We start from the raw sequence: 8,572 nt of genomic DNA on the forward strand, positions 1-8,572 counted from the left end.
GACTAAAAAAATGTCTTTATTTCGTTGTCACCAGCCTGCTAACACATCAGCGAGTCCGTTGGCTACATCAGTAAATGACAATTTTCTCTTCACACATTTAATGCTAATTCTTCCCCATCTAATAATTTCATGCTGCTCTGCGTCACATGTGTTGAGTTCTGTTGGTAATTCCAAACCACAAGCACGTCTGGTGGTCAAACAGGGAAGTTTGACACTGTGCTGATGAAGCAGCCTCTTTGGCACTGGTATGTGTGGAACGAGTCCAACACAACAACTAATTCATGGGTGCCATTGCTGTACAGAGCCACTGAGAGGTCATTTTCCTGTCACACGGTCAGCTGATCTGACCACAGAGCAGACCACAGTCACCTAGAGCTGACAGACAGACTTATTGGGGCCAGTCATGGTACCATTTTGTCAGTTCTTTGTTTTGACATTTACGTATATGGAAATAAGGTCATAAATTAAAAGCCGTTTCCTGTGAAGTTTCATCTTAACACACATCCTCTTTCTTAGCACGGCCTCTTCCTCTTTCTTGACCCTCCATGTTTCCAACCTTCAACCTCCTCTACAACTGAGGACACAAAAACAGTTTTGTCTTTCCTCTCATACTTCAGAAACACCCACTGTCACAGGTCAGCTGTCTGTGTAGAGGTAAATTTAGAATGTTTTACTAGACAGCGCTGAGCACTGCAGCTTTTCCTGTTGGGCAGAGGTTAAAAATGTACATAATTACTTCCATGCAGGTTTATTCCTGGGCAGTGGAGATAAAGCTTCCAGAACATGTCTGACAAAAGCTCATTCAGTTAATCACTTCTACACAATCGTGTAGCTGAGCATAAATTAGGTGACTTATAAAAAATAAAAAAATGAATGAAAAAAATAATGATATTTTTTGTACCATCCAGCTGCCAAGATGCACAGGAGGAACTACAGGAGTTTCAGGAAGGAAGCCGTGAACTAGAGGCCGAGTTGGAGGCACAGCTGACTCAAGCCGAACACCGTCTGAGAGACCTACAAACTGAGAATGAAAGGCTAAAGAACGAGGTGTCCAACCTCAAGGTAACGGCACTACGTGACCTGCCCCTGGCTTAGTTGGTATGGGGCCAGCATGAGTATTCATATGTTGATAAGGACACAGGTTATGTAATCTGTTGGATCCTAACGATAAGATCCAAAGTCTCATTTGTTAATAAAAAAACAAATCTCAAGAAAATTATTCATAGAAGTTAGAACAAGGATACATATAAAACCTGCACAATAAGTTTTAATAAAGTATAATTGTTCACATGGACCACCACGTGACTAAGCTGGTAGCAGCTGATGCTAAGAACTCTGAGTGTTAATAAATCATGTTTCACAGCCGTGCAGCTGGTCACCCACTGCAGTGTAAGAGGAAACCAGTCACAGGGCCTGTACCTATGGAACAAAGAGAGCCTTTGAATTAATGTGTATGAGCGTCTGTACGTTGAGTCTTGTGATCTCATTAGTGCTTCTGCTAATAACTGTTGTGTTGTATATAAAATAACAAATTGTACTTTGACAAATCACACTGTTATGTGTAATTTAATTTGGTTGAGCTGTAGCAGAAAACTGAGAAGATTGCTTAAGCCCAACAAATGGATTTCAAATGCTTTAAAAACTTAAAACTGAATTGAAATCTTCTCACATTAACATATTCTTTTTTTTTTCTCAGGAAAAGTTGGAGCACCAGTACACACAGAGTTATAAACAGATTTCCGTGCTGGAGGATGATCTGGGTCAGACACGCAGCATCAAGGAGCAGCTTCACAAATATGTGAGGGAGCTGGAGCAGGCCAACGATGACCTGGAAAGAGCCAAGAGGCAGGAGTGATGCTTTATATTTAATGTCGATGCAGCTCACAGAAATTATGTGGATTTGACTGTTTGAAGCACAGAACAAGTCAACCACTGTTCTGTGTCTTCAAGTGAATTAATTTTTTTTATATTTTGCAAAGATGCCTTGAAAATATTTCTGAATCACTTAATGTTATCGTAACAATTTCCAGACAAAGTAATTGTTGTACTGAAGCTCTTTCTATGGAAGTCCAAAAAATGCATTTGAGACATCTTCTACAACAGGTTTACAGTGTCAAGTCTTGTATATAATACAGTAAATGACATGGGTCACATGTGGCAAATGCTGGTTTAAAACTGCATTATCAACTGATGGAATTACCAGATGACCAAATATTTTGAAGTAATAATGTGTTGTGCTATTTTTTAAAGAAGTCACAGGATTCAAAATCTACTCAAAGATATCTTTACGTCCTCAACATCCCCTCTGGAGGGAGTGTACTACCACTGTAAATTTCTTTCTAGTGATTTCTTCAGCATGTTGAGCTTCAGTAAAATATACCTGAAATGCATTAACAGTTATTTTCACTCTCTCTGTTCAGGGCCACAATAGTTTCCCTTGATGATTTTGAGGGTCGTTTAAATCAGGCTATTGAGAGAAATGCCTTCCTGGAGAGTGAGCTGGATGAGAAAGAGTCGCTTCTTGTGTCTGTGCAGCGCCTGAAAGACGAAGCCCGAGGTAAAGACCATGTGCAGAAGAAGCCACATGACAAATTTACATAAAGGCAGCGTACATGAGAACCTTTTTATGAACCTACATTAATCCCAGTTTTCACTCATGTGTCGACTCACACCCAACATCTAAAGAGCGTGTCAGCTGTTGTGTTTACTGAGTTTTACTCTGTTGCCCACAGACCTGAGACAAGAGCTGGCGGTCCGGGAGAGGACAACGGACAGGATGTCAGCCCCCAGCTCCCCCACTCTAGACCTAGATAGAGAAAAGATAGATTCTGCAGTCCAGGCCTCTCTGTCCCTCCCAGCCACATCTATAGGACAGAGTGTTGAACATTCATTCATCAGCCCAAAAGGTCAGTACATCTCTCCTTTACTTACTGTAATTTGGAACGTGTATCTGAGTGTGTGTGTACACTAACATCAACTGTTTGTGTGCAGCTTTGTCCAATGGCTGTGGCAACTCCTCTCTGACGCCCTCTGCCAGAATCTCAGCTCTAAACATTGTTGGTGATCTCCTGAGAAAAGTTGGGGTAGGTGTTGATCATTTTTTTGTTTTAAATATTTAAAAATATATATTTACCATTTGGAAAAGTAATATTTTATAAATAAAAAGTTATGGCTAAATTAAGGTTCTGTTACTTGCTGTCCCATCAGGCTTTGGAGTCCAAACTCGCTGCCTGCAGGAATTTTGCCAAAGACCAGGCTGCAAGAAAAAATTTCACCAATGACAACGGATCCATCATCAACAGCAATCCCACCAAATTCTCCCAGTCTCTACATACCTCTTACTACGACAAGACGTGAGTTTTGTATGTCGTTATCACGGTCGTTATCATGGTCAAGTGCTTTGTAGTATATTAGAAACTTAAAGGTTAACCATAAATTTTATATGGAAATGTATTTAACACAGTAGTTGACACCCAGAGAAAACAGTATTTTTACAACATTCTTGGTCATATGGATATTTAATCTCAACTTCAATAATACAGGGGAATGAAATTAATATAACTAAACAATTCTATCCTAGTCAGAGAGCAGCAATGTGTTGAAGAAGCTGCTTTTTACTTTGTGGTTCACTGAGATGTCAAATTGAAAAATCACTGCTGTTTCAGTGCTTATGTTGTTATGAGTAATCTGCTCTCCTGCTAACAACATTACAACAAACTAGCTTTATGGTTTTGAATCACAACAAGAAAAATAAAGTTGAAGTTGAACTTTTAGTGACCTCTGCTGGACCATGCCCTGAAGGCCTCAGGCAGTCTAAGAGACAGGAAGCTGAATCAATATTAGACTTTGGCCTTTTGCAGTTCATGTCAGGTTTTAGAATGTTTGTCTTAGCTAATGTTCTCTGCATGTCTCTGTCAATGGTAGGACTGTTAACGGACTAAACCCCAGCTCCTTGACCTCTTTGGCACCGTCCAGAGCTGTCCCTCCACCAGGCATGTTGCCACTGAGTGTGTGAGACGTCCTTGTGCCACTCAGACCTGGACTAAAAACTGAAAACTCATCCATCTGACATGATGTGGGACACTTGAAGGACTATTGTATTGTGTGTGTGACTGCCTGTATTTGTATGTGTGTGACTGAAGAGTGTGAGGAGAGTTATATGTGAGTGTGTGTGTGTTTGGGGATTGTGCTTTTTTTTTTAAACTTGATGTGTGATGAAGAGAGGCTTCAACCACAAAAGAAACCTGCCTCCAGTTTGCAGCTCATCTGTGTGTAGGCACTCATGTTCCTACCACGTGCATGTGCCTGAAGCTGAACTCTACTGTGCTTGAATGAATGTTGCTGCTCGTTGGCTGTCCACTCAGAGGACGGCTTACCCTGTCCTCGTGTCCGCTGTCTGTTTTACAAACTACTACACCCGACAACGGTCTTTACCAGACACAGCTTTCTCCTTGACCTTATTTTTTCTTCTTCTTCTGTGATTTCACCACAATTGCACAGTGTAACTAATACTAATTCAGAATATGTTATATTTAAAAGGGATGTCTTTATATTAACTAATTTATCGCATAGTATGATTTTGAAAATTTCTCATTGGCAATGACCCTCTGTGCATGTGTGCATATTTAACATGGGGTTGGAGATGAGTGGGCTTAACCCCATATTTATGACTGAAGTGAATGTTGATCGTTCAAAGCCACATAGCTATTGTGCAGACTTTCTCCCTGCTACAGTTTTTCCACTGCGTCCATCTGAGTTGGATTGATTTTTTTTTTTTTTGATTGCGACAGGCTCATTGACCTCATGTTGATAATAAGGCACAGTATTTGAAATACTGGTTTGGTGAATCTAAAACAAAAGTGACACAGGAGTCTTTAAAAAAAAAAAAAAACAACGGTTGTTTACTTTGTGTTGTGTTTAAAGTTACAGTTGAATTTTGACTTTAGAGTCCTGCAGCACAATTTTACCAGATGGAAATCTGTTTTGCCAACACATTTCAGAAGCACGTAGTATCATAGTACTTAAATTAAATGTCACTTTAGGCAGTTGGAGTCACTAAAGCCTGTTCAGCCATCATTGTGTATGTATATAGATATTAATTATATATACATGTACTTACACCGCAGGTTAGGATGGTGGTATTGCCCAGCACCACATTGTACATATTTAGATTTGGCATTGAGGTCATATTTATTTCAGATTCTATATGGCATGTTGATTATATGAGTTTTGCTATAGCATTCGTGCTGCGATATTAAAATGTTTGTTAAAGTTGTTTGAGTAAATAAAGTCTGAGATGATAAATGCACTGCATCATTTTTTCTCAATCTATAGTGTCAAAGTTAGATATAGGGGATATAATTCTATTTTTTACAGTAATGTAAGATTTCTCAAAATGAAATGTGGCTGGTTGACACAGGACTGTGTCACATACTGTATGTATATATATACAGTGTGTGTATATAATAGTAATAATACATTTTATTTAAAAGCGCCTTTCAAGTCACCCAAGGACAAATATATATATAAATACTGTATATATGCAAATATGACTAGTGTAGTGAAGCCATGGTAGGAATAGTGACACAACATAGCTTGGTCAAGGCGTTATAAAACGGTATGATATTATGAAAATATTGAAGACATTAAAGGTGATGATAACATGTATTAGCATGAAACTTTTATTATTGACATGACCAAAATAAAAAGCTAAACGTATTGTGTCTTATGTATCTATGATATATTCAATAGCCGCTTAGAGTACATAGAATACATATAAAGTCCACTATATTATAGCATGAAATGATAACTTATTATTATTATTATGAAACAGGTCCCCAATGTTATTTAATGCTTATAATGCATGGTTTTACATTTATAGGGCACACCCTTTCTCTCCTCTCTGAACGTGACCAAAGAGATAGTCACATTTACCATTCATTTCTTCTTCTTCTTGGCATGTCCATTTTTGGTTGTAGGCCTGTCTTGTTAACATGGCTAAGTGAATGGAGAGTGAATGAAACTTTTTAACAGCGTTTAGAGTGTTGTGAAATGTTTACAGGACATCGGGGCTGAAAAGGGCAAATACTACGCAGTGAAAATATGTCTCTGAAGATTCTCAGCCATCCAGGTTGAAGAGGCAACTGGACGTGTAACTTTCTCAAAGAAAACGTTTTTTGCCTCTCAGCCAATGAGCTTCCTCAGTTCTAACTAAACTGAAAATTACACGTCCAGTTGCCACGTGCCGTCCAGAACTCTTCAACCACTACGCAGTGAATTATCGGTAAGTGTTTTACTGAGTGCGATTTAGTTATTTTTCCCAGTTTTTTTTTTCTTTTAAAAATGTGCATCTTGGGTTTAGATCATGGCCAAAGTAATGGAGATCTACCAGACCAGCGCAGTGGTCCTTCAGTGTGGAGCCGATTCAACGTAACTATTAAAGGTATGAAAAGAAATGGATTTAAGCCTTTCACAGGTATTGACTAAAGAGTGACACCAACTGGACAAATCCATCCGCTTATCCGTTACCAGGTCACGGGGGCAGCAGTCGCCCCCCAAACCTTCCTGCAGGTGGTGAGTCCACTGGAAGGTACCAACCGTCCTAACCGGGATTCGAACTTGCCCAGGAGGTGAACCCTGGGGTTCCACACCAATGACAGAGACATTGCCTCTGGGCCAAAGCACCACTGGACAAATCCACTAAAGACCAAATTGACTACAGCCAGAACAAGTAATATTGTTATTGTATTTACTTTATTTGTCTTTGCAGAAGTGAAAGAGTAGGTCATTGTGGTGAGGACTTTGAAGTTTGTGCTAGATGGAGTTGTTTTTGGCTTTGTCCAGATTTTTAGTTTTTTGTTACTTGAATTGTTTCATGTAGTTATTATTGAATGTGAAGTTCTTTAGAGTACTAAGTAGTGGCACAAATCAAATGAGTGGTTTGCTTAAGTAGATTGTAGTGGTTAATTGATGTGTTTTGTAACATATACAACATGTAACATGTTCGTTGAATCCTGTGAGCACATGTGGTTGACAGAAGTAGTGTTGTGAGTATGTAATCTGCCATGTGTTGTTTTTAAATGTGTATTTATGGACTTTGTGATTTAATGCATGTTTTGTAAATGTGAAATGCTTTGCTAATAAAAGAGTAAAGGTGTTCTGTTCATGGTAGAAGTATTCTGGTTAGCTTGTAACTTAGTTTCAGCTTACTTAAAAAAATAACTTAAAATTTAAAAAAATAACTTAAAAAAACAAACATAAAAAAATCTAACTTTTTTTCTTTCTCTACCTATACCATACCCTTGACTTTGACTGACAATGCACGCCCTAAAAGGCAATGAGAAATCCCATTCATATTTTCCATTTTTTGCTCAATTTCTGGAAATGAATGCAGACCACACACAATATTCCAACAATGTTCTTTATTCTGGAAGGTTTACAACAATCAAATACACTTCACAATGAAAGTGACTATTTTACAATTTTACAATTAATTGTTACCTTTAGATAAGGCTTGTTCTGGAAGGTTCACAACAGTCTTTTAGCTTACAATGAAAGTACAATATCAGTAAGGCACAATGAATGGAATGAGCTGGAACAACCCTAAGTGGAAAGGCCAGAGAAAAATGACTAAGTGTAGCAAAAAAGTGACTCCGTTAAGTATCTGACAATAGCATAAAGGCACAATGAATGGAATAAGCTGAATAACTTTCCTCAAGCAATTACACGTTTCAGTAAAATACTCACAAGTCCAGCAAACAAGTGATCTGCTTCAAATAAAGTTGCTCCTTCACTCTACCTGGCAGAGTCCTAGTCTTTCCCTCCATTGCACTGTTGGCACTCAGTCATTTACACACCACCTACAGCAGTGATCATCAACTGGCAGTCCATGTCTTGGATTTTAAAACAAACATTAAATAATAATTTCATTTTTACTCCACTATCTGGGTGGCTGACTTAGAGCCTTTAACAGCACCACACAGTCAGCTTTGAACTAAGCAAACTTTTATTCAAGCACGAATCTCTCTTTAAGGCCTTAAAGTCACAGACTTTAGTCAAATCACTTAGGACTGGACTGCAATCTGTCAACATTAAAAAGTAACACAAAACCATAACAGCCAGTTCATTTTAAACTGTACAACTAATTTCTCCTAAGATGTACTTCAAACATTCCTTAGTCTATTTCCATATAAGTACAGAAGTACTTATATGGAACTTCATTCTCTGTGTACAGAGAAGGAAGTTCTGAAGGCCTCCAACACTGTGCTTGAAAGGGTCAGTAGAAACTTATATGCCAGCCCGATTACATGGTAAGCATCTTTCAGGAGGTTGTATTGTGTGAGGATCAGATAAACACAAATAACAGTTTTTGCAAAAAGAGCAGGTCCTGCCCTGAAGCTCAAACCAGTGACGAGGTTCATGGCTGGTGTCTGAACTGCACTGATGAAAATGTTCAAATGGAACCGTTAACTTTTTTATTTTATAACATTTTTTTTAATTCTGTGAATCATTTTATAATTTGAATTTTTAAAATTTAGATAGAAGAAGTTTTTGTCACATTAAGGACAGTTGA

General features: G+C 38.4%; 1 protein-coding gene across 1 annotated transcript in view; it reads left to right on the forward strand.

The window, feature by feature from the left end:
- ndel1b (nudE neurodevelopment protein 1-like 1b) overlaps positions 1-5,304 on the forward strand; it is an 8,712-nt gene extending 3,408 nt beyond the window's left edge. Inside the window, exons 3-9 of the mRNA XM_008329506.3 lie at positions 909-1,062; positions 1,697-1,845; positions 2,421-2,557; positions 2,733-2,906; positions 2,992-3,083; positions 3,208-3,353; positions 3,925-5,304. Coding sequence (XP_008327728.1) covers positions 909-1,062; positions 1,697-1,845; positions 2,421-2,557; positions 2,733-2,906; positions 2,992-3,083; positions 3,208-3,353; positions 3,925-4,015 — 943 coding nt within the window. The 3' untranslated portion in view covers positions 4,016-5,304. The remainder of the gene's footprint in view (positions 1-908; positions 1,063-1,696; positions 1,846-2,420; positions 2,558-2,732; positions 2,907-2,991; positions 3,084-3,207; positions 3,354-3,924) is intronic.
- Positions 5,305-8,572: the final 3,268 nt, after the last annotated feature.

This window comes from Cynoglossus semilaevis, chromosome 17, assembly GCF_000523025.1.
Source record: "Cynoglossus semilaevis isolate Cse_v1.0 chromosome 17, Cse_v1.0, whole genome shotgun sequence".
Classification (NCBI taxonomy): domain Eukaryota; kingdom Metazoa; phylum Chordata; class Actinopteri; order Pleuronectiformes; family Cynoglossidae; genus Cynoglossus; species Cynoglossus semilaevis.